Below are 26,525 nucleotides of genomic sequence, written 5' to 3'. Positions count from 1 at the left end.
GGGCCAGACTATATTTTGAAAAAAGAAAATGAACGAATTCCTATGCCCCACAAATAACCCAGAGATGCACTTTAAATAAATGGACACATTCTACTCATGTAAAAACATGCTGATTCCCAGACCGTCCACGGGTCGGATTGAGAAGGCGATTGGGCCGAATCCGGCCCATGAGCCTTAGTTTGGCTACCCATGCTCTAAACTCTCCATCCTTCTGCTCCCAGCTAGCTGCTGCTAGCCACACACAGCACAAGGCCTCATCTTTAAAGCAAATATTACAGGTCTGGCAAAATGACATCAATTTCACCTGACCAAATCCCAAGCAAAGACTATGAGCTTGTTTCAGCCATGGCAAGTGAGGATGCAACTTTAGCTACTGGCACCTCAGTGCAGACATTTTTGTCAGTGCATCCTTGACACTCCTACTTGGACCTGACAGGTGTCAGTCGCATGGTGATTTCCTTACTCTCTTTTGAAATCAGACTACTTTCTGTCATCTACATTTTAAGGGGGAGGGGGAATATGACCACACATTGAAAACATAATATTCTAAAATTTCATCATATACTATCCATAAGTAATGGAAGACTACTGAAGCAGTATTGTTTGCTATTTTTGAGCAGTATTGTTTCACTGTCTCAGGCTGCAATCCCAAATACACTTTCTAGTAAGCCATATTACACTTAGTGGGTTTTACTTCTAAGCAAGCATGTATATGAATGCATTGTCAATTATTTCAAAGCTTTTACTTGTTCTAAGCTACCTTGGGCAGGTGCTGACAATAAGCTGGCACAAACACAAATTCACAAAGCTTTTGTTTGACAGAATTAATTGGGTATGGAGGCGGGAGTGCAGGTTTGTCATAAGATGCATTTTTGATCCATCCAGATCTCCTAGAAGAAATTATCAGCTCTGCAGAAGCAGCCTGGATGTGAGCTGTTGTATAAGGTGCCAAAGTAGATATTTCTCATTTTGCTGAACACAATACATGTATTTTACACAATTAATGCAAAGAAAGCTGAAGACGGGTTTGTATCTGTAAAAAAGCCTCTTCACCTCTCCTCACTATTTCATTCTCATGTTTTCTTTCTTCTTCTTCATTTGAAATAATAATAATAATGTATGTGCATATTCTGGCATGTTTAGAATGTGGTGATTTCTTTCCTGCCATCTGTTCTACCATCCTCTTGTGGCATCTATACTCCAGGGAGCATATGCTAGTCGTTGAGGGCCAGGAAAATGAAAGTTTATTGCTACAGCATCTGCAGTAGCACAGAGATGAAATAGGAACAGGTTAAAAACCCAGGCATAGGACTAAAGTGGACTGCAGATATCTTTCAATGATATTACTCTGTTATTAATAGCAGCTCAGCCAAATATGTGGTTTTATTGCATCTGTTTAGATTTCCCACCACTGCTGTCAGAAATATCCACACTGTCCCAGCAATCATGATAAAATTGAAAGAATAGGGTAGTGAATGGTGTTTCTTTCTAATTCAACAGTTTACAAAATAAAGTCATCGGGGTCTTGTCCTTCCACCCTTCCTTTTGCCCATAATCCACTGACATTCCTGGGAAAGATGTATATCGTCACAAAGAAGAATTAAATTCCACTCAACAAGTGTGCTTCTTTTTCACTACAGGCTGAGATAGGTGATGGAAACGAAAAGGTCTTTTATTTGAGCTGTGAGCCAAATATGCGATATTACGTGTGACCTTATATTTTCCAAGGCAACAACATGTAGTACAAGATAGGCCAAGAGAAAGAGACATTTCTCAACTTTTTTCAGCTTAAACAAGAACAAACTATGTAAGACAAAGGTACAGATCACACAAAAAAATGAATAAAATTTGTTGTGTGACAATTTAAGAAGAACTGAGTGTGACTGAACTAGCTGGGGCATGTGGGAATGCATATGTCTCAGTTGCATTTGAGAAACGGGAACTAGAACAATGTTTGCTTTAATTCACGAATATGCATGAATGAATTCCCCTTTATTTAAAGGTTCTGTTGAATTAGCACCCACTCTTCCTCTATAGACATAATAAACTTCTATTGCAATGCTCTCACCTCTGACAAATGTAGCAGCGATAATTCTGGAAACCATTGTGCTGACTGCAGTGTAACACATCTCTTTTGACTCAAGTACAAATTCTGCCAAATTCTACCCAAAGCAAAATTCAAGGTGAACATGAGGATTTCTGCTTGGCACCCAAAGAAATGCCTCCCATTTTCATATCAGCAGTCTGGGGAAGGCTATTGGAGAAAGGCTATCTTCAGGCCAGAGGATTTGCCCTTTAAGGCTCCAAAGTCCTCTCAACTGGCTGAAGCCTAGAGAAGGTGTGCATAAAAGAGGCATAAAAGGCTTCAGTCTGCTCCCAGCCTTTGTTGGAGCCAGTTTCTCAGCCGGCAACCTTGCCACTTTCCCTATGGTATCTGGCATAGGACCACAACACAGGACGTCATTTCCAACATGGATCACAGAGCACACATTGCTCCAAATGTAACCCCCATCATAGATCTTTTTACAAAAGCATTATGATATTGGCAGTCTTACTTCCATCTCCTATCCTAATCCAAACGCCAAATAATAATAGAGCAGATTGAAATCAACTCTGAAATTAATATGTACACTTCTCCCCACCACAAAAATAAATAAATAAATAAATAATAAACAATCAAGTAAGAATTAGATTAGACTATAGCAGAGATGGATACAAGGTTGACTCAATCCTTTTTGCCAACTAAGACAGGGGCCACCTTGCTGGCAGCCTCTACTTAACATCAGCTGCTGCCGCTAAATTGCTCCAAGTCTCATGCAGCTTCACCAAGCTTGGGTTGAAATATAATAAACCTTCACTAAGTCTCATGCCATGAGTCTTGGCTTGGCAAGACTTGCTGAAGGCTTACACTAGGGCTCACTCCTTCAGTCTGTGGGTGGCTGCTACCTCGTCTAGTGCTCCAGCTGCCACTGGGCCAAATGCCAGCATCCATGGAATGTCTGGCCAGGCAGCCGCCACATCTCTTTTGCTGAAGCCCAGTAGCTACCATACTTGAACCAGAAGAGAAAGTGATCCAGCAGCAGCTCTACATAGCCTTGAGCCATGACTGGCAGGTGGCATGGAAATAGGAGCTCAGCCAAGGGCGCAGTCATTCTGCCAGAGATTACTTTATCCCATTCCTTGGATGAAAACAGAGACATTTCTCACTTCTTCCTTTCAACTGACCCTCCTCAACCCCCCACTTTTGTACACCCCCTCCCAAGCATTTCCTGTCAGAAGAAGGGCAATTGCTGCCACCACTACATCAACAGGACACAGCACACATGCCTTCCACTGTCCTGAGAAAACCCATTAATCTTCTTTTATTCTATTCTATTCTATTCTATTCTATTCTATTCTATTCTATTCTTTGGTAGATTTACAAAAAAGTAAAACACACACCAATAAATCAATTTCATTAAGCGGCAAGATTAGACACAGATGCACAAAGCATTTTAAAAATAATCAAGACTCCTTGCACACCACTTTTCTCCCCCTTTCTTCCCACCCAGGACAACTGGCCCTGCCCTCTGCCTTCCCCCTCAGAGTCGGCAAGCCACACAGGCCTGGGCCTTGGCAGCCGCGGCCTCTTCTCCTCTCCCACTCTTCAGCAGTTGCTATCAGCTGCCCAAGGGAGGAGGCTAACAGATGCAGCCATGGAGAGACAATGGGATGCTGCCTTGCAGCCACAGTTGTCATTGTTGGGGAGAAGCAGTGGTTCATCTTCCTCCCAAGCTCAGCAGTGGTGGTACTGACAGGGGAAATAGGGACATTCCAAGATCAAATCAGGAGCCAGGATATCTTTCATAATTCTAGGATGGTCCCTGGAAAATCAAGACACTTGGCAGCTATGCTAAGGCAGAAGAAACCTCAAGATCACCATGCACTGTTCCTAATGCTCCCACCCCATGTCCCCCAGGCTCTGCTCTCAGCCATCCATTTGGGCTCAAGGATCTCCCTGGTCTTCACAGGGGCTACAGTGAATTCCTTTCTGCATCCCTGGCTTCTTCCCTTGGTCCATGGAGTTCCACGGTCCATTTAGTGATTCCCTTATTCCTGCACAACCATCTTCCTGAGATATATGCCTTCTCTCTCACAGCTGTCACACCAGGCTGTTTAAATGGCCCGGCCTTCCTCTGCCCAAACTTCCTCCAGGCTCCACTGAAGTGTAGTGTAGTGGCTAATATTCACCCACCAAAAGGGATGAGGCTTGCCAGGAAGAGTCAGACTGAAGGGCAGAACCGCCAGAGAAAATTTGGTTGAAGCAAATTAGGCCTTGGGCCACATATGCCAAGGGTAACCTGCCTCAGGATTACAACATCTATTTAGGGTGCTAGGAGAAGGTAGGGGTCTTCTGAAGATTGAAGATGAAAATATTGCGTGTGAGGAGAAAAGCATGATTAAGTTTGGAAAATTAGTGGTGTTAACTTGCCTAATTTTCTGATTATTCTCATTTGAATCTATTATATTTAGTAAATCTGAGCCAAACATTTCCTTTTTCATTCAATGTTTGCATCTTACATATAATTTTTAATTTTAAAGTCACAGCAACCGTTCCCCATTCTGAATAACAGTTATGAATGCTTTTTAATTTATTTATTTAAAAAATGAAACTTTTAAAAATGCCAATCTTCAAAAGTCAAATAAAACACAGTAGCACTGAGCCAAATTTGACACCTGCAAATTAAGACGATGATTCAAAGGTATTTACTGAGAAACTGCAGATAGAGCTGGGCTTCTAAGTTGTTCTCTTACTTTGTTATTTCTTTTTGTTTTCTTGCACAGAAGCTCCCCTGTTGCACCTCATAAGCATGGAAGGATGCCATTTTTAAAATAAAAATTAAAGGCCCACCTGCACAAGAAAACCCCTTGCAGAAGCATAATGAGGCTTGTTTAGGCAGACTCCCCTGAGTATTAATTATTCTTTCCTTGAACAACTCAGGTCTGTAAACTTCTTAAAATGCAACAATTCATTATTTATTCAAAGGCTGATATTGTATTGTGTGGGGCAGTGCAAATTTGGCTAATAAACTTTCTGCTAATCCAGAAGTAGGTCAGACTTGATTTATCTTTATGAATATCAACCCCCCCATACACACACACACACACCAGTCTACTTAAATACTTTCCTGTTTTTCTCTGGGCTGCTGCTAAATGGCTACAGGTATCCAGAAATTTGACATTATAATTCATGTTTGTAGTGCTGATCAGGATATGTCTCTAGAAAGTTGACCAAGTCAGAATGAAATCTTCCGCTTGGAACCTGACCGTTTTTGCTCCAAATCATTGCACTATGTTATGCAACTTTGCCTACAACCATGGAGGTGAGTCAGTGATAGAACTGGTCTGTCCCAACAGTTACAGACAAGGGTGAAAGGAGGGCAGTGTGAGTCTTCTGTCCTCCAAGCTTTCAACTGCTGGCATAGGAATCCACCGCTAGCTGACTTTAGCAAGGCAACCTTATTCCCATGATGCAAGCTCTGCCATGAATCCATTGGTTTAATATCTGACAGTTAGTGTGAGAACTGAGGTGGCACCAGAGGTCTCAGAGCCCTTCAGCCTCCTTAACATCTGCAGTCTTCATTAGATTGTCTTCCAGTGATCACCCAGCTGTTCCACAACACTATTATGAATTACTAGGGACACTGTTGTGGAATGCCCTTCCAGAGATGGTCAAGTGGTATGTTTTCTTTCTTGCATTTTTAAAAATAAAATATTTGCAACTTCCCACCAGCCTCACCCCCACCCCAGATATTTTTTTTGCATCCTCTGATAAACCTATCAGAGACCTGTAAAGGCCTAATAATGTGGTGCTGTCTTGAATGCTGCCTGTGATGTTCTGAAGAGCTCCATGTTTTGTGTAGTTAAAGCGGAGGAACATAGGTGGGTATTTTTATAGTACAGTACCTTAAATGAGGCTTTTAACACTTTTTTAAAAAAATCCTCTACTGCTGTACATTAACAACAACAAAAAACAAAAACAAAAAAACAATCCAGAGTTCCACAAGTAATGTTTTCAACAGCCTTGCTTCTTGCAAAGCCTATGGATCTAAAGAACCATAGAGATATTATATAAGAAACATAGTAAGAGTGTGGGACCTAATCGGAATGGGGACCCCACACAGAGGCGATGCCCACTCCTAGTACTTGGTGGCATGCAGCCTCTGAATATGGAAGACACCCAAAAGAACTGATGATGAAGCATGCATATGAATGCAGGTCATTGTGTTTCATACCCAACACTATAAAATAGCATAAAAAGGTAAAGGGACCCCTGACCATTAGGTCCAGTCATGACAGACTCTGGTGTTGCTGCGCTCATCTCACTTTATTGGCCGAGGGAGCTGGCGTACAGCTTCCGGGTCATGTGGCCAACATGACTAAGCCGCTTCTGGCGAACCAGAGAAGCATGGAAACGCCGTTTACCTTCCCGCCGAAGCAGTACCTATTTATCTATTTGCACTTTGACGTGCTTTCGAACTGCTAGGTTGGCAGGAGCAGGGACCGAGCAACGGGAGCTCACCCCGTCGCGGGGATTCGAACCGCCAACCTTCTGATCGCCAAGTCCTAGGCTCTGTGGTTTAACCCACAGCGCCACCCGCGTCCCACATAAAATAGCATAGAAACATACAATATAACCAAGAGCCTTCCCAGCCACTTTGATCTGAGCTAAGCAGGAACAGAGTGAAAACCTTGATCATGTGACCATTGCAGATCAAAGCTACATGGAAAATGCCAGTCATGGGAAACTTTATCTGTTAGTACTACTAGACTTGACTTCTTTGTAGTTATTGTTATCAACAAGTTTAAAAATCACTGCTTGAAGCCATCGATATATCAAGATAAACATGAAATAATATACAATAAGTACAAGTTATTTTAAAAAACCCACACCCACACACACAAAAAAAACATATTCCGATGTATTGTTAATGACTGGGTCACATCTCAGGGAAAATGTTAAGCAAAACATATCTTCAGTGGACACCTAAATGCAATTATGCCATGTGCATGTTTAATTTGGGTTAGTAATTGATTCCAGAGGCCTGGAGCTGCAAAACTGAAGACACGGTTTCTAGTACAAACTAAGCATGCCTCTGGGGCATGTGATACCTTCAGCAGTGTTCCATCTGAGAAGCGCAGTTGCCTAGGAGGTATATATGGGTAAGGCAGTCCTGTAGATAGCAGTGTTGCCTCAGTTTGTTACAGCACCTTTCAATTTGCTGATTGCAGCTACAGTTCAGAATCAACTCAGACTCTTTCCAGTACAAGAAAAAGACAGCCTGCTGTCTCCAGCTAAATATGCAACAGCTTTGGAACAATTTTGTGATGTCTGGAAATTGTGCGCCTCTTACTGGGAGCATCTACTTAATGGGCCCAGTGAAGTCAAATACCAAATAATTTAGGGCATCAATAAAAACAATTTAAGGTTCCAGAAAATTAGCTGTAGTTTGTCACAACATGGGCTTTGCAAACTCACTAAGCACAGAGAAAACATGGATGGCAACTGCGCGAGCAGGTGTGGGTGGCCACTCCATACTCTGGATCACTATTTTGACATGTTTGCCAGCTGGTACGTGAATGCAGAGCATGAAATCAGACTTGGAGCAATCCAATGTTGGATTACTCTCAGCTGATACTGGCTGAGAGAAGATGGCCCTTTTCCCATCAAATAAGCACAGAACCACAACTCAATTCATTTCCCTAGAGCTTAGGTTGTCACTCCAATATCCAGGCTCCATCAAATAGTTCCTCTGTGTTCATCCAGGCATAATGCCTCTAGATAGTCTGCAGCCAACCTGCAGCAATCTTTGGCTGTATGGTGAAGCCCTGAAAATCGGCTCTTATTTTTAATATTTAGCATGCATTTAATGGCAATGTTATATAGAAGCCAAAGGTGCTTAGTTCCACCATGCAAAGGGCAAATAAAGGAATGACTTTGGAGTCCAAAATAAAAATGAACAGGAATACCCCTATGGCTTTGAGGAGGTTCTTTTACACAGCCACCTAGAAATGTGGACTGAATCTTTAAGGTTGCTTCGGTCGCATCAGAGCTGATGCAGTACATCTCTTTCTCATATTAGTCTGTCTCTAACACTCCTTCACCAATGTCAGGTCTTAAATCATGTGGGACAAGTTTGAGACTTGGCTCTTCCTTGCTAGCATTAGCTAAGCTCCCAGGAGGGAAGTGCCTGGGTTGCTGACCTGGGGCAGTGTGGGAAGGAAACCCACAGAGGGAATGTTAGGCCAGGCTCTAGGAATCCCAGATTATCATTTTCTCCCACTTGTATGCAACTGAATGCTAAAAGGGAGCAGACTTCTCCTATAATTGCTAAATGCTATGGTTTCCTCCAAAGAAGTGCAAAGGAGTTCAGATCACTTCCATGCATGAGCGTCTGCCACTTCCCACTATAATTTCCTAAGTTGCCTTGAAGTCGTGCTACCTGTGGGATATTAAGGGAGGCTTCTGCGCAGGCTGACTGAAGGCTCTACACAGAGCAGCTCCGATGAATTATGCATCACAGCAATATTACGACTGTCAGTGATCTTACCATCCCGTCTGATGAGCTTTGCAAAGATGGGGCTGTGACTGCTGGAGAGCTCAGAGGAGCTGTCAAAGGATGTCGCAGGTAACGAGAATACCAGTGGCTCCTCACAATTATCTACAGAACAAGAGAAAGTATAGCAGGCATCAAATATAAAAGTAGTGCACCTTTAGCCTATCAGGGTTTCCCTCCCACTTTCAGTCTCTTTCTTTCTTTCCCTTGCAAAGCTGTCTGGCCACCATTAATGAGCTGCCCCTAGAAGAGATGATGCTGTTGATGACACATTTGTGAATAAGAGCATAAAGAGGCTGCATTTATATTTTATGCTGTTCACATGAGCTTTCAACAGTTCTTGTGGTAGCTTATGAAAGCCAGTGATGGGCTGTATCTACACTCCCCACACCCTTGGTACAAACCTGGATGCTTGCAATTATTTCAGAAGGTTGTATCATGGGTAAGGCATTGGATCTAGCCAGTGGGCTGGATGCCTCCCTCTCCCACCCTCCACAGGTTAACTTCGACAGGTTAACTTTGGCAGTCATAATGACATCGGGTGATTGACATCTGCCGAAGTTCAACTGAAGAGAACCTACAGCAGCATTCTTTGAAGGTGCAGTCCCAGTGCCAATCAGCAAATTGGAGATAGGAGTGTGCCTTCAAAGAGGCTTACTCCATCAGCACAGAGCAGTTTTTTGTTGGAGTGGCTTGTTAAAATGGAGGGAAAAGGCTCCATTTTAGCAAGTGGTTTCAATTCAAAACACTGTATCCACAATGCTATGTCTGGAAGGCTGGACACCACTTTGTGCAACCAGGATGAGTATACTATGCCAAATAGCGTGGCATGCCTTTCCAAGTGGATGGAGCTTTCTGCAAGTCCTGTTCCAGCACTCACAACCTCTTCAGAAGCACATCTGCTGAAGCGTCTACAGACAGCTGCCTCACTGCATAAGTAAGGACGGGTAAAGAAGAGGACAGAATTCACAGTAAAATAATGTTTATATTAGGCCTCCAACAGTCTTCATAGTTCATATGCAAGATTCTGAGTTGGGCAAAACTCTTTCTCAGGACGAGCCCAGTGCTAAGCCCTTGTTTTAAGATGGCAAAGAGAGAAACTCTTTCAGACTTAATTAGTGTATGCCACAAGTTGTACAGGTCTTCTCCACAGTATATGAGGCCCAAATATGCATCAAGAACCAAATAATTCAATTTTATTTTGTAGAGAGTGTGCATTTTAGAATGTTAGTCATGTTGTGTGGGGGTTTTTTTTCTTAATGATTGACTTAAACCATGAAATTTCTATTGCTCCTATAAGATAATAAATGAGAATATTGGATAATTTGGTCTAAAAACATCCTCATCACTGAGCCACAGATTTCCATATACTTTTGAACCCACAATGCAAATGAAGCTAGTGACAAAAAAATAAAAATGCTTTGCTCATTTCCTATTCTACTGCATGCCTACTGTCCTAGTTAGTATATACAGCCGTGAATTTCACTCAAGCATAAACCCACAGATATTCACTGAATCTCCCTTGGAGGGAAACTTGAGTATATAATTAGTGGGGAAATCCTGCAGGTTAGCAAAATCTCAGACTTCACAAGCATCTTCCAGCTCTTATAAATATGGCTAAATACATTTTAAAATGTGTTAATGCTACATTAAGGTTAGGAGAGTCAAGGAATGGAAAGCTTCAGGCTCTCACAATAACATTAATTCACTGCATATTTTAAATTAAAATGTAAAACAGAGTAACCGGGGTGTTTTTTTCCAGGGATAGATCTCCTGAGTTGTGCCGAGCAATCTTCCAAAAGGTAATCCTTCTCTCTGAAGACCACTAATCCATAAATAGATTATAAATGCTGGACCTTTGCACACACATCTATGAGTAACCTGGCAAAACCAGGACACTTCAAGCAGGAGAAATGGGGTTGTTTCAAGGCAGTGAATCGACAGTAGCTTTCCCTTACTGTGATTCTTACAAAATGAGCCCTTTGCATGGGCTTTCACAACAATTATGCCAGAAGCTAGTTCCAGAATTTACAAAGATGTCAGATGCTCAAAAGTGGCATGCTTTATCTTACTTGTAGAATTTGAATTCACTTGCAGTTCTAACATTTATAACCACAGCATATGTTTCAAGGAATACAGCAGCTTTTACTATTACAACTTATTCAGCATTGTCCTCACCCCCTCCAAGATGGTGCTCTGCACACTGACAAGCCTTCAGAGTCTTCCCTGCCTAGTACGTCTTCTCCTTTGAACATTTTGGAAATGTCTGCTTCTGCTGGTGCTGGTCCCTTGCTAACAAAATATGAGCCCACCTCTTTTGGGGGTTTTGTGTGTGTGTTTTTAAATAAATACTTTCAACTTCATTTGCTAAACTGGTACACTCCCAGCATCTAATAAATACTTGTTTTGATTTTATTTATTTAAATATTTATAAATCACATTTTCATAGAAAATTTAACAAAGTGCTGTACAACATGAAAGCATAATACATCCCTCTATATCTATAATAAAAATGTAACTATGTCATCACACTGCAGTTCTCTTAGCCACAGACAAGTGGTGCTGTGAACAACAGTGTGTTAAGGGGCAGTGGATAGGCAGCCCAGACAAACCATGGGATAACCAAAATAGGCTGCACCAAACCCCAAGCTCTACTGGCTCCTCTGCCGGCCAGCTTGGGGGCCCATGCCTCAGGATCCAGAACCTCAGACCAGTTAGAACAACTAGTGGTCAAATTCCGCCTCCCTGGCCAGCTTAGGGATTTGCTGCTTCTGCTGCCTCCCACCCCTGTTCTAAGGGGTTAGTATGAGGGGAGTGGGAGTTGAAAAGGGGTGGGGGTGGGGAGAATTTGATGGGGGAGGGAGGGAAGGTTAGCAAGCGGTGTGAGATGATGTGCAGCCCCTAATAGTACAACAAGAACATCAATACCTTCTCAATAAAACTGGATAGCAAAAAGAAAAAGTTCCAAAGGACTGTTTCAAAAGTACAGTTCTGCAAAGAAAGCAGGGGTGACTGCTAGCTGACTTCTATTGGCAAGGAGTTCCACAGCGCATGGCCTGCCACACTCAAGGTTCAGTTTCTGGTGAAAGGTGACTGAACTTGAGGGAAATGAGGGGACCAGAAGTGCCCCATCTCAGTGGGTGAGGTGAAGCATAAGAAATCAAAAAGTCATTGAAATACTTTGGGCCCAAGTTGCTTTGGGCTTTGTGGATTAACACAAGAATCTGAAAAATGGTCTACCTCAAATCAGCAAGGAGTGCAGTTCTCTCAACAAAGAAGTAACATGTTGCCACTACCCTGCTTCTGTAAGCAATCTGGCCACTGCATTCTATACTAGTTGCAGGTAGGGCATCCCCACATAAAGTGTTTTTTTGACCCATGTTCATGCATTTGTCTTACATGACTTTACATACGTATGTTGCACAAATAGCATACTCAAGCATAAGAAGAAAGGACTTAAAATAATACCAGTGAATAGTCAAAATGGTTTCACTTAAAGGTTTATTCTAGGGAAAAGAAACATGCTGGGATTGTTAAAATTTATGATTACCTAAGCACCAGCACAAGGAAGTAAGTGCTGCACATCCTTAATCTCAAAGAAAGTGGCATATTCCTGAGGGGAATGAGTTATGAAATATTCAGCTTAGAATGCAAATATTCAGCTTAGAATGGACCTCACAACAAAACGTTAGAGCGGATATCTGGTGTATGTGTCTTTACAGAGCATCAGTCTGTGGGGACTGGGGCGGGGGGGAATCACAAGCATCAAAGCTATGACTCTTTCTTCCAAACACATACGTTACAAAGACATAGCACAGCTGTAATGCTCACCACCTGGATGCTGAAAAAGCTATCCTCAATACTCCATTGTTTGGGCAATAGAAGAGAATCCCAGGTTCTTGTAAATTCATAAAATACAATCATTATCTCAGTAATCTTTACAAAAATGCTGGAAAGTGGGCTGTATTATATTTCAAGGAGGGGTTCAGTCAGAGACAGAGACACCTGCTTCCGTACTCCTCAGGAATTCATAGCAAAGCAGAGAGCTGGGTAGCAGTTAGAATGTTGGGCTAAGACTTGAAAGACCCAGCTTCAAATCCTAACATTGCCATGAAATTCACTGGATTATCTTTGACCAGTCATTTTCTTTTAGCCCACCCTACCTCACAGGGTTGTTATGAGGCTAAAATGAGGAGGGGGTGAACCATGTGCTGCCTTTATCTTATTGGAGGAAAGGTGGGAAATTAAATGTAATAAATCAATAATTGAAAAATCAAACCAAGGTGTTCACAGTGCAGCCTGTCATCTAGTACACTTTGTTGGCTCTCAGAATATACATATTTTGGTGAGTTGCCACCACAGCTTCTCAGTTGTCACAATCGGTTTCTCCAAAATGAAGTAGTCAGAACTAGGAAATCAATTATTTTTCACTGTCAAGGACCCAGAAACTCAGCAGTGGAACGTATGTGAATTTCCCACCAGCATGAATCAAGAGTTTACATCCTATGAGTCTGCTGAAGGGATTGGGTAATATTCTGGAGTCATGATTTTTGCAACTTATACATGACTTTGAAGCCTATCCTTTGTCATTTATTAAGACTCAACGCCTTAATACAGTGTAGACCATTCTTCAAATTCCTTAAGTAAATATGGAACACGGCTCAAATAATAAATTGATTCATTTCTAATGAGAGAATCTTAAAAATCCTAGATAGAAAGTGTTTCCCTTTTAAGTCAGATGTATATTGACAACTAACTAATGAAAAGGAGTGCTGAACCAATCACAACCAAGAGAAGCAGAAGCAAACACCACATAATCTGCAAAAATAAAGGCAATTGATGCCACTATGGATGAAGAAACAGACAGTGCAGCTAGCTGGCTTTTATTATTGACTCTTATGGATTCTGGCTTCCAACATATCATTTTATTCATTGTTAAAATCCTAGTAAATTTTGCACATAATGTTGTGATCATGCGGCATGCATAGCTTTGATTGAAACTGTAAATTGTTTCCATATAGTAGGCAAGATTCATATTTTTATTTTATTTTAGGTGAGATAAAATCCCTCTTAGTATTGCATGCTTAATGCCCCACTTTGTTTTAAAGACATAAATGTTGCATTTTTCTACAATGCTTTCAACATTACTTAGGAGTGTGATAACTCCCACTTTTAGCATCAATGGTTTCCTACCTTCGCTACCAGCAATTTGAATTTACTAGCAAGAGAAATAATACATTGCAGCTGGAAACTGACCTAGGCCTCTTTGTAGAGCAATCAAACAGGAGGCACTTACTGATAAACAGCATTCTGTTCCTCCTGCTGCAATGCAATAAACCTTCAGTTATTAACTAGTTAACTTTCTTTGCAATGGCTTCTACTGATGGGAATGGCCATGGCTTAGTGGCAAGGCACAGGCTTTACATGCAAAGGGTCCAAAATTCAATCCCTGGCATTCCCAGATAGGGCTGGGAAATACTCCTGTTTGCAACCCTAGATATCTCTGCAAGTCAGGGCTCATTCACACTGAATATCTAGGCACAGGTCCACATTTTAAACCTCCATGTTTGAGTGGTTTTGGGGTCCCCCACACTGCTTTCTCCAGGAAAAGCCAGTCTTTACAGCAAACAGCAATTCAGGATTTCTGAAGATTGCATTTGCTCCTATTCAGTGGTAGAGAGTGGGTTTTTTGCAGGGAAAGTGGGGTGTGTTTGTGTTGGGAAAAGGAGCTTTGCCTAGAAATGCAGAGCAAAGGTGTGGCGATCACACAGGGCCCCTGGACGTTTCACGGTCTATTGACCCTGTGCCACCACTGCGGTTGCTTTCTTCGCTGCCACCACCCCGCTTCTCACTGGGACACACGGAGTCCAGACAGTTGTTAACATAAACAAATTATCAAGTTTATTTTTAAGTGCAAGGATAAGCGTATGGTTTCGGTTTATTTTTCTCTTGTCAGTTTCTTAAAACTTTGTTCCTACAACTTCAAACTGAATTAATCCCAACTATCTATCTAACTCCCTAACAATTCCTCTCACTCTCTCACAATACAGCTCAACCAACCCACTGCGTATTCCACCCTCTTTCTTCTTCAGCACCCAAGCCTCAACTCCCCACTGACAAACCTCAACTCCCAACTCCCAAACCTCAACTGTCTTTTCAAAACCTCCCACTCTATCTTTTACTCCCCCCTTGCATTCTCACTGACCAATCACATCACACACATTTTAACCCTTTCCTTGACACATCCTAGGGGCAAACGCCACAAAAGGTAAGTGTGGATGAGACCTCTGTGTATGCAAGAACATAGGAAGAGTTTGCTGGATCAGGCCATTAGCCCATCTAGTGCAGCATCCTGTGGCCTACCAGATGTTTGTGGGAAACCATCAAGCAGCACAAGAGCACAAGAGCACTATTCCCTCCTGTGGTTTCCTGTTAAGTCCACTCACCTTCAATGGTAGACGGTGTTGCGGCCAGGCCACAGCTGCGCCCGTGATCCAGCAAATGGCTGGGTCGGATGGCCTGCCTGCTGGTGATTGGCCAATACTGGAAAGTTTAGGGTGAGGGTGCCCTTGGGAGTGGGGCAGGCCCAACTGGCCACTGGGCACCTCTTGGGCTTGCTCCCAGGGGGACTAAATTGTGGCCTGTCTGGTCTCTCCTCCCCAGCCTTTTTCATCAACAGTGGTACCTCTGGTTACGAACTTAATTCATTCCAGAGGTTTGTTCTTAACCTGAAACCGTTCTTAACCTGAGGTACTGTTGAGACATTGAGTTTGTGCAGTTTTTGGAGTAGACAATTAGTGGGTTGACAAGAAGCCAAGTTAAACAGAATATGTGAGAAAGTCTGCTTGGAGATAGGGAAGCCTAGCAACAGGTGGTGATTGGCTAAGTTCTTCCTTATAAGCAGTATGACACAGCAGTTTTGTTGTTGGAGTGTTGAGTTTGGAGTAAGAGTGTGAATCTCGTCTGTGTATATAGTAACTTGTACAAAGCTGTACTCTGCCGTATATAATAAAGCTAACTAAAATCAAGTTACTCATCAGCAAGTTTTGTTCCTGTTCATCATCCTGGAATTCGCTGATTTGGCAGCTGGTAGCAGGAGTTATGGTTGAGATCCATCAACAGGTACCACTTTAGCTAATGGGGTCTCCTGCTGCCGCCACGCTGCCGGTGTGTGATTTCTGTTCTCATCCTGAGGCAAAGTTCTTAACCCGAGGTACTACTTCCGGGTTAGCGGAGTCTGTAACCCAAAGTGTTTGTAACCCGAGGAGTTTGTAACTCGAGGTACCACTGTATAACCAATAAAGTTGTGGCTTATTTGAACCCATAAATCTATATGCTGTTGTCTTGTCTGGTTATTTCACTCCCTAGGGAATTGTGTGGTTATGGGGTCTTGGTGCACAACTGGTATTCAGACACATTTGTGCCACCAGCTGCGGAGGCAGAGCATAGGATCATGGCCAGTAGCCATCGATAGCCCTCTCTTCCACGAACTTATCTAATGCTCTTTTAAAGCCATCTAAGTTGGTGACCATTGCTGCCTCCTATGGGAGCAAGTTCCACAGTTATCTATGCACTACATTAAAAAGTACTTATGTATCCTGAACAACATTGAGACAACATTGAGCTAGATGGACCAACAATCTGACTTGGTATGAATTAGCTTCATATCTTTTAGACTTTGACGTATGAATGTAACTCAGCTGACCCACTTATTTCTACAGCATCTCATGCACTCTTCTTTTGTCTGTGCTTTCTTATTATGCACAAATAGTGCAATCCATATGTATGAGCAAGCCTGGCAGAGCTAAAAAATAAAATAAAAAGTCTAATTAAAAAGCTTGCCTTATTTTTATTGATGAAGTGTTCTTCGCATCAGGCATAATAGTCAGATAATGGATCATCACTCAGGATGAGGGATTGATAAATCAGGAGATGGATATATTCACTTGCAGACTAGAGATGATTGTTTGAAACTTATGAAAGAAAAAAGGGGGAAGCATGTAGGAACTACAGATTATAAATGGGAGTTGGAATAAATATTCCAAGTAAGGCTTCATTTTTATACAAACTAGGATGATTGCATGAAGCAATTCTCATGCACTGAAGAGCATTTAAGTCCTCATTTATTGTGAGTGATATTTAAATAACAGCTAGCGATGTATGACTTCACACATCTTTGAGACATTTTACTAATCTTATTGCAACCACTTTAACTTCCCTCCAAAGTCTTACACATTTTATTTTGTCTAAACAGGATTTTTAAACATGCCTCAGATTTCACTTTAGAAAAAAATCAATAGTATATTTGATTAGCACAAACATGAATTTCATGGCTGTTACAACTGCCTGGAATCTTTTATATATACTATTAGTGCACTCATCTTCTTAGTGTGGATCCTTGTGGAATCCAAGGTGCCATCCATGCACAAGAGGGAGGCACGAGCAGGCACCCCAAGCTTTGTAGAAGCACAAAAATAGTAAAAACAACCTAGTAACCCTAAAGTGGACACACACACACACACCTCACAAAAACCAAACTCAATGAAGACTGAGCTTTAAGATTCCTGCTCCATGACTGCAGTCATGAGATTGTTGTCTATCACATGATGGTGTATGTTTTCATTCCAGTGGGAAGTGACGTAGACAGGATGTTTGTGTGACTATGTTCCATGAAGTGGGACTATTGTTCTTTCTCTTTGCTGCCTGATGAGAAAGAGGAAGGAGCTAAGTCAGAGTGCTCCGAGTGTTTTATATGTAAATAAAAGTAGATTAGCCAAATACTGAGCTACTGAGTTCTGTTACACGGACTGCGAAAACTCTGCGGATCCCTAAGTGTGCTGAGGTCTCCAAGGTATCAGTCACTGTGATGTTCAGGCAGAAGAAAGCTTTTGAAGCTCCTGAACGATCGACCAGAAGGGAGAGAACATGCCAGTTGGGCATGTGTCTCTACTAGGGTCCTACTCGAGAGTAGGATGGCTCATTGGGCAATGGTATGCTGGATGTCTGTTGGAGGAGGAGAACAGAAAGCTAGGTAGGAGGTTGATTGAAATGGGAGGACCTGACAATTGCAGTTCTCACAGTTTCTCACTTTCCCAATCTGTGGAAGGAATTAAATGTAGTGCTGTGATGTTTGCTCCATTAGTGCAAGATTGTCAGCTTGTGAGATGGAAAGACCTCCCCTCCCTTCCACCGTTTGCTGTACTGAGCATTCTCACAACTTCCTCCCCCCACTAGAGCTAATTACAAGGAGCACTGTGCAGGGAGGACAGAGGGAAGTCCCATTACACTTGTGGGAAGTATTTGCACAGGCTTTCACTAGCAACACAAGTTAGCTGCACTCTCAAATTCAGCTTTCCACATTTCTGCAGCCATTTGTGATATTTTTTTAAAAAAAGAGCTCCTCGTGAAAATTCTTAAGAATTTTAGTGCAAATTTCTCTCAATAAGCACATTTTTACTTGCACTTTTGATTATTTTTTGCAACGTTGTATGTTATTCTCAGTAATTTGTTAATTTTTATGCACACTTTGCCCTAATATATGCATTTCTGTAAACATGCATTACTTACAAAACTAATTTAAGTGCTGAAGGATAGCTGTGATTTGGTTCACATACTGTTTTGGGAAAATGCCAATATGATAGCTTTGGCTTTACATGTGTATTGAATCAAATTTCTACCCCATCCCTAATCCTGGAAGAGGATACAGCTGGCTGGAGACTTCCAGGTTAGCGCCATCGGTAATGGCGGAGTTCCTCTGATTGAGAGGAACCCGCTCCGCGAAAATCGGGTCTTGCCGCCGCGGCAAAGGCGGAGACCCTTCAAAAATCCCAGGCGGAGGAAGCCTGGGAACGTGGGATTCGGCTGACACCAGGAGCGCCTCCCCTACTCACAAGGAAACCCCTTTTTCAGGGATCCGAAGCGACGTGGGGTAAGCGGCGCGGTGTCTTGAATTGACCGCTATTTTTACGGAGTGAAGCCGCACAGCCGTTGCCAGAGAGCGCTGACTTTTTCCTGTGGACAGTTGGACTCTAAACAAGTACCCGTGAGTAGAACGGAAAATTGGATTAAGAAACATTTTAATTCGGCACTGAAGCGGGAAGGTTCTAAACAGGAAGTCCGCCTTCTGCTTTTGTAAATAGACTGAAGCAAAAATTGTGCAAACTAAAGTCTGGAAAGTCGTATATAAAGGTCTAAAATTCCTCCAGTTTTAACCACCAAAACCCCTCTTGGAAGCAGGAGTAAAGAGGGGGAATTTTGATTGTTCAAGCCTGCAGGAGAGAGAGTAAAGAAAGATAAATTTCCACCGTCTCAAACCTGGGAACGGGGTGTCAGAGACAGAGATTTTTGGGGAAGTTCATTGACTGTGAATGGAACGTCTTTTGACAGATAGTTAAAGAAGAGAAACAAATTGATTCCAATGTTGCCTTTTGCATTTAAAAGAAACAAAAAAATTGAAAAATGAAAGTAATTCTCTTTTGTTGGACCTGCTTTCAAAAGATGGATACAAATAGAAATTGTCTCCTCTAGAGGGAGCTTGTTAAATTGTTGCTGGAGTCGATCTGGGGATTTCACAGCTGTGGAGATTAGGATCGTGGGACCAGACTCTGACCTTGAATAAAAATGTGTTTGGAAGAAGTTTTGGTGCTTGCTTTTTGCAAGACAAGCGCTTTGTTGGAGCAGATGCATGAGACGATGGATTTGATGACTGTTGCAGTCAAAAATTTTGGACAAACAGCGAATATTTATACAGAAACCATTCAGGAACCAACCCAGGAACCTGTTTTGACAGGGCAAGTGCAAATGCAGAAGATAATGGAGGAGGTTGCTGTTGAACCTCAAGTAACACAAATGGAGAGACCCGAGGCCCTGCAGGAGCATAAGCTGCTGTTCTTGAAGACTGAATTTGGAGTGGGCCAGGGGGGGTCTGGAGTTGTGGGGGCCCTTAATTTTGGAGGGACTTTGAAACATGCTTTTAAATACTCTCTGGACTACACTGCTGACTGCGGGGAATGGGACTGTGGGGAATGGGCTGATCTGCTGAGGAGAGACGGAGATATTTTTGAGTTGGAGTCTCCCCGAGACCTACTCCTCAATGAGAAAGGAAAGAAATTAAGAAAGAGCTCAACAAAAGACAAGGTAAAGTGCAGGTATAAACAAGAAGAAGATCTGCAGAAGGGACATGGAAAAGACTTAAGAGCCTCGGACATAAGATTACCAGGTTGATGGACTAGATGGAATGGACAGTAAGGACTGACATAAGCCAAGACCAGGACGAAGAGACGTTGGATGAAGATTGGAAGAAAATTTTTAAAAAATTATTTTGGGAATTAGTGTAAAATTAATGAGTATTAGGAAAAATGTTGGAATGAAACTATTTGGCTTTAGTAGAAATGATATAAGGAGTTATGTACAAATAAATATTAAGTTTTAAGCTTTAAGGTATTTTATGGTAAGATAAGGTTAAAATAAATTAAGGTAAATTGAATGACAGAATATAGTGAAAGATGGGAAGGATTTGCTGAGCTAATTAATAGGTTAGACTGTTAAGATAAATTACCCAATAAAAATTGAGAAAGATGGAAAGAATTTGCTGAAACAAATAACTAAACTAGAATACAAAAAGGGAGGTGTGAGGAGGTCGATGAAACAAGTAAATGAGAGATAAATATATGGAATATTGGATGTGTGTTTTTTATTGTTATTGTTGTATTAGTTTTTATGTTTTTTTCCCCTTTTTTATGTACTGCTATGTATGCTTTGTTAAATTTTTTGTTGTTTTCTTCTTTTTTTGTAATTTTTGAAACTTCTAATAAATATCTTTTTTTTAAAAAAAGAGGATACAGCTGGCTGGAACTCTGAAGAGGAGCATTCCACACAGCAACATTTTGTTGTCAGTCTCACTACTTACAATTCTAATTCTCAGACTAGTGCATGATTTTACTTTGAAGTGATTCCATATATAGTTTACACAGCGTATTTGCATAGTTCAACCAAATGGGAACTCTAGAGCTACTAATGTTATTTATTTATCTGTCACATTTATACCCCACTTTTCTTCCCAAGGAGCTCAAGTTTCCACATATGGTTCTCCCCCTACTCAATCCACACAACAGCCCTGTGGGGCAGGTTAAGCTGAGAGGCAACATCAACCAGTGAGCTTCATGGCTGAGTAGGGACTTAAACCCTGGTTCCCCACATCCGAGTCTGACACCATAACCACTAAACCACCAGACGTCCTCGAAAGGGTGCTAAAAATTGTAGTTCTGTGAGAGGTAAGCTACAATTCCTTGGCTTGTTGGGGGGAGGTCATGAGCTTTCAATGTGTGGTGTGTATGCAATCTAGGAATCTGCATTGGTGTGAAGAAGAAAACTAGGTAGACTTTGCAAACAAAATTAAAATGGCAAAAGTTGAAGGTTGCTCCCCCCCCCCCCGACAAAGGTACATAAATGGAGAAATACACACAATTTTCATGACCTCAAAGCAGAAGGGGCTTTGGAAGAACTTTTGGTAGTTGCAGATAGGACAATCTTTACCAAGTCTAATTTTCAATGCCACCTTTATCCCATATTTTGTGTATTCAGTTCTCCTGTTTCCCACCAATGTTTTATGTCTTTCTCCTTCCTCCTTAATTCTAATTTCAGTTACAAACAATGGAAAGGGGAGAAATCAAGAACTCATACTAAGTAACCAGAATATGAAGAAGTTGCAACGAAATCCTATTATTTTTTACTTAGGAGTAAACCCAGTAGAGTTCACTTGCCTTCAAGTGCCCTCACGGCATTGCAGTTTTAGTCTATGTATACTTACTAAATCCTTGCCAATTCTCTTGATTTTTATAGCTTGTTAGAACTGCAAGATTTGAGTGGGTTTCTGGTTTCAGGATTGCACACTTTTACTGCAGAATTTATGTCTCCACCTATATAAAATACTTCTCTTTTTATCTCCTGGAAACTAGTTTCCATTTCTTCCCATGCCCCACAGTTCATCCATACTGACAGAAAGTAACAACATTCTGTTCAGTCGGAATATATATCAAAATGAGTGAAGTGGAGAACCTATTCAAATAATTGAAGAGAGGTATTTGGAAGTGGCCCAGAATGTGCACACCTCACTGCCAATTGTGCAGCACCCCTCTTGAATGAGACTGTGATCTAGGAGCTCATTTGCCAGCCACCATCTCTGCAGAGAACACAGGCCATCTTTGCATAAGAAAGAGACTTCATTACAGCCTGGCAGCATTTAGTTCTCATGGAACAGCAATGGCAGCAGACTGCAACTTGCAAGGGACCTAAGTGACTCAGTCTTAGAAACACATGACAGCCCTTGTCACAGAGAGGAAGGAAACGTCCCTGGTTTTTCAAGACAGAAAAGGAAACTTGGATTTAGCTTCTGTCTGTAACAGGATCTTTTTTGCTGCCGTCAATGATCTTTGCATTATGAAAGATTCTGACATTCTCCAAATACTGAAATTACACACTGAGCAGTGCCTTCGGGCAGCATGAATCCAAACTCCTCAGCCTCCTCTCAGCCTCTCTTAAAACATCCAGTCAAAGGAAACACACACACACACCACACACTATACTTGTCTTTCATTATGGAGTTCTACTGTTAGGAGGAGTTTCCCATTCTGACCCTGGACAGATCCAGATCTAGTTAGATTCAGCAAAGTTCTTGTATCACATGTTTTTGGATGGGCCCTGGTAAAATCAAGTCAGCAGTTGTCATCAGTCAAATTGGCACATGTCGTCCCATAATTCTCCTACTGGCTGTCATGCTACCAGGCCAAGTTTAAGGTCATTGACATATAATGCTCTGAACTCCTTGGAACCAGGTTACCTCCAGGAACACCTTGGGAGAGCCATTCGTACTACTGCTGTATGCTTGTCATATGTCTACTGAGATGAGGGCCCACTAAGGAAGGCACTCCTAATGAACATCGGGCAAACACATACAATATTGGCATTGAGGCACCATCTTCATAGTCCTCTGTTCACCCAAGCTTTCACTGATTAGTGATCCAGCTAAGTTGATACATTTAATGTATTTGTGATGCATTTTGCTCTTCTTTTATGAATGCAGTTTTATCTTTGATTTTATGCTGTTGATCACTACGACTTTTTCTTAATGTTAGTGGTATAGGGGTTTTTTTTGTTTTGTTTTTTAAAAATATAAAGTTTGGGCCTCTCAGTCCTATGATTCTGCTAAAGTCGCAACTGCATCAGTGTTTGGTGAATTAAAACTCTGTGCCTGTAACCTTGGGCAGAACTAGATAGCATTCCTTCTGACTTCAGCAATTCTTTGAATTATGACCAGTAGTGCTGTGTGGCAGCTTCTGTGGGTCTGGACAGGAAGCACCAGAGGCAGATTACCAGGAAGGCAGATTGGTGCCATCATCAGGACAAGATCACATGTTCTCCCTTTGCACAGTGCTGAAGCAGGCCCTAACTGCCTTTGGTTGGCACCCTATAGGTAAAGGGTAAAGGGACCCCTGACCATTAGGTCCGGTCGTGACCGACTCTGGGGTTGCAGCGCTCATCTCGCTTTATTGGCCGAGGGAGCCGGTGTACAGCTTCTGGGTCATGTGGCCAGCATGATTAAGCCGCTTCTGGTGAACCAGAGCAGTGCACAAAAACGCTGTTTACCTTCCCACCGCAGTGGTACCTATTTATCTACTTGCACTTTGACGTGCTTTCGAACTGCTAGGTTGGCAGGAGCAGGGACCGAGCAATGGGAGCTCACTCCGTCGTGGGGATTCAAACCGCCGACCTTCTGATTGTCAAGTCCTAGGCTCTGTGGTTTAACCCACAGCGCCACCCGCGTCCCTGGCACCCTATAGCTTCAGACTATTAGCTCTAACTCACACCACTTCTGCACAACCTGTACAACTTGATGCATATCTGTTGTACTGGAAAATAGCAGAATCAGAGAAGTAATGTTTGCATATACGAGTAGGGGAAAGAGAGAGACGCCCCGCTTGGTTTTAGGAAAAATTTGGTATGCCCAAGGATCAAATATTGTTGAGATTAAGCCATTTTTTGAGACTGGAATGCTTACGCCAGATGCCATTAGCAAGCTGTCAGTGCTACATTAGTCCCTTTATTTAACTGTACAGTGCCAGCTCTGATACTAGAGGAGCTAGGGAAGAATCCAGCCAACAAAGTGAAGAAAACAAAAACAAGCCAATGGATGAATTCTCTCTGCTTAGCATGTCATTTGAGGTGTCAAGCTGGAAGTCACATCTAAACATGGTTAGATGTGAAAAAAGTTGGGATAAATAGGATGTGTGAGTGCCAAGTGCACCCTGTTTAAGACAAGAGCCATAGCCTAGCAGGACAACACACATTCTGCAAGCAAAAGAATTGACCAAGCCTTGATCTGTGGCATCTCTAGGGTGAGAGGGGAAAAAATTAGGTATGAAAGCCTGGAGAGCTCATGGTTTGAACTGGTATGAGGCAACTTCCAATGTTTATGTTCTTATGGCAATGTCTAAATGAAACCTTACACATACCTTCCACCAGAAAAAGGACCATCTGTCCTCAGGTTGGGATTAAAATAGCTAATGGTCAGTGCTTGTGTACTCAGACACCGCAGCTAGGTTTAATATAAGGACTATAAGTATAACCTTCTCAACCAAAACATGTCTTGCTTCCATGATCACTCTATTAGTCCTGACCACTCTATTATTCCTGCGTTTCCCCACAGACCATGCTGTAATGACATTTTCTTCCATTCATATATCTAATCATTAGACGGACTGAAATCCAAGGAGGCAACTGTCTGGCTGGGTATCAATCTTTCATCCTTTCCTTGCTAAATCTATTTTTTGCACACTGTAAATCTGCAACCCTCAACTCTAAAGGAAGCATTGGAAATCGTGATAAAGACATAAAATGGCATAAGTATTCCATAGACATGTCCATGCGTTATGAGGAGTAATTTTAAAACATCAATAAAGTTTGAACCGCATGCTGAATTTTCAAATTCATCATGGTCAGATGAGCTCCGCTTTCATCTTTCTCTGCTTCTTCACTCAATCCTTCAAATTATGACTGCAGACGATTAAAAATAGAAGAGGCACACACTGAGTGGTGCTTCCTATTTCTCATATATATATATATATATATATATATATATATATATATATATATGGAAAGGAATCTTTTCAAACCAAGTAACAAGCAGAAAAGGCACACTAAAAAGCAATTATAATTCGGATGGAGCTTGACTGCTTTCCATAGGGCTGAGAGAGGCTGTTGAATTTGCAGACTGAGTGCGAATTAGCAGAGATGAAGGCAGTAGTAAGTGCCCATGTACCATTGCATTTAAAATGTAATGTCATTTCATGGGATGATAAGTAATCATTTCATGTCTCAGTAACCTCAAACAAAAAATTGCACTTCTTAAGGGAAAAATCCATTTTCCCCTCTGAAAAAAAGGAGGCTGTAGTATGCAAGTGAATACTTTAGATAAGGAGACAGGCTGGAAGTTAAGGTTTCCATTGTTAAGCAAGGGTAACATTGCTTTGATGTTGTATGGATACGCACACACACACACTGCTTTTTTCTGGGGGGACGCAGGGGTACGCATACCCTTAAACATTTTGTGAATCTTTGTACTTTTGCCCATTTACTATATTTATTTTTCCCAATTTGAACTATAAAATGGTGATTTTCTTGAGTCAAAATGAGAGTACCCCTTAACATTTTTAAATAAAAAAGCACTCTCTCTCTCTCTCTCTCTCTGTGTGTGTGTGTGTGTGTGTGTGTGTGAATATTGCCTGGAGGTTGCTTCCCCGGGGCAGTGCTCTTTTTATCTGTCATGGTGTCACTTTTTAGAAGCTGCTGTGGAAGTCTGTTATTATAGCAGACTAATTTGTGTTGGCTTGGTGTGATCTTGCCTATTGACACATCTCCCTTTAGATTACATTTTAAACACTTGCAAATATATTCCTTTAGGATTGCCAGTGCTTGTCAACAATGTAATGGCAGCAAGCTCCTAACAGTATTGATTACTTTAACACAGAATCCAATGACCTGTAACAGCGCCCAATAGGGCTTTGGATCTTGTCACGGAAGCACAAGATTTCAATTGCAGTGGAGCTCTTGTTCTCCTCTGTAGGTGATAAGGAGAAAGACATGTGGTATTATTCTTAGCTTCTAGGCTTTGCAGCTAGGGCATGTAACTGACACAACCTGGAGGGTTGTGAGGCTGTGGGATGTGAGTACTTCCTACAAGAGCTGTACTGAAATCTGCCTTTCAATTTCCCATTTGTGAAAGACCCTTTTCTTTTTCCTTCTAGTTTGAGGGTTACCTAGTCATTGTGAGGTGGTTGAAGATGGTGTGCTTGCCTTTTCTTTCTATTTAACATTCATATCCCCCACTGTACAGCCTCTCTGCTGCTTCTCTGGGGAGAGCATTCCACAAGAGGGGAGCCATAGCAAAGTTGCCACTCTCTGGATATCTCATGGAGGAGGAACACAAAGGAGGGCCTTAGATGACTAATGCAAGGTCTGGATTGGTTCATATGGATAGAGGAGGTCTCTAAGACCTGAGCCATTTAAGGCTTTATAGGTCAAAACCAGCACTTTGACTTTGGCATGGAAACTAATTGGCAGCCAGTGTAGTCAGGCCCGGTTTGGTATAACATGCTCAAACCATCTTGCTCTTGTGAGCAACATGGCTGCTGAATTCTGATCAGCTGAAGTTTCCAAACTATCTTCCAAGGCAACATAGAATATTTTGCAGTAATCTATCCTAGAGCTTGCTAGAGCATAGACAACAGAAGTTAGGCTATCCCTGTCTAGAAAGGAGCACAGCTGGGCCACCAGCCAAAGCTGATGGAAGGCACTCTGGGCCACTGAGGCCACCTGAGGCTCAAACCACACCAAAGAACCCAGAAGGACCCCCAAGCCAGCTCCTTCAGAGGG

General features: G+C 42.0%; 1 protein-coding gene across 2 annotated transcripts in view; it reads right to left on the bottom strand.

The window, feature by feature from the left end:
• Nucleotides 1-26,525, bottom strand: part of CNTNAP5 (contactin associated protein family member 5) — a 311,049-nt gene that overhangs the window by 230,813 nt on the left and 53,711 nt on the right. The window contains exon 2 of one of the 2 annotated variants that reach the window (XM_083584551.1): nucleotides 8,592-8,702. The exons of the other annotated variant lie outside the window; for it this stretch is intronic. Coding sequence (XP_083440677.1) covers nucleotides 8,592-8,702 — 111 coding nt within the window. The remainder of the gene's footprint in view (nucleotides 1-8,591; nucleotides 8,703-26,525) is intronic. 2 annotated transcript variants of the gene reach the window in all.

The sequence above is a fragment of the Podarcis filfolensis genome (assembly GCF_964270895.1).
Source record: "Podarcis filfolensis genome assembly, chromosome: 1".
NCBI classification, from domain to species: Eukaryota; Metazoa; Chordata; class Lepidosauria; order Squamata; family Lacertidae; genus Podarcis; species Podarcis filfolensis.
Note: the sequence above shows the minus strand (reverse complement) of the source record. Positions and strands in the feature narration are given on the sequence as shown.